The 298-nt window shown below is 44.6% G+C and overlaps 1 protein-coding gene across 1 annotated transcript in view; it reads right to left on the bottom strand.

Moving 5' to 3' along the window:
• Positions 1 to 298, bottom strand: part of LOC119588190 (glutamate receptor-like) — a 16,500-nt gene that overhangs the window by 14,104 nt on the left and 2,098 nt on the right. The window contains exon 2 of the mRNA XM_037936893.1: positions 94 to 252. Within this exon, the coding sequence (XP_037792821.1) occupies positions 94 to 252 (159 nt within the window). The remainder of the gene's footprint in view (positions 1 to 93; positions 253 to 298) is intronic.

The raw sequence follows: 298 nt of genomic DNA, 5'->3' as shown, positions 1-298 counted from the left end.
ATATAACATATATCGCCGTCATAATTGTAAATAAGTTTATTTTTGCAAAATCAAAATTTGAGTAAATTATAAAGCAGCCCATTTCAGACTAACCTGTGCAGTAAAAGGTTTCAAGAAACCAGACATGTCGCTCTGGAGCGTCGGCCGAACCATTAAGATGGCATTGTTCTCGCTGTAAACAGGCTCGGAGAAATCACACACGACGTCCCTCTGCGGGGTCACGCCGAAGGGCCCCAGGGCGAACTCCACTTCCTGCAGGCACCGAAGGCGGCACTTTAAAGATTCTATTTGAGAATTA

Source organism: Penaeus monodon, chromosome 23 (genome assembly GCF_015228065.2).
Source record: "Penaeus monodon isolate SGIC_2016 chromosome 23, NSTDA_Pmon_1, whole genome shotgun sequence".
NCBI lineage: Eukaryota > Metazoa > Arthropoda > Malacostraca > Decapoda > Penaeidae > Penaeus > Penaeus monodon.
This window is presented reverse-complemented; position numbering and strand designations above follow the sequence as displayed.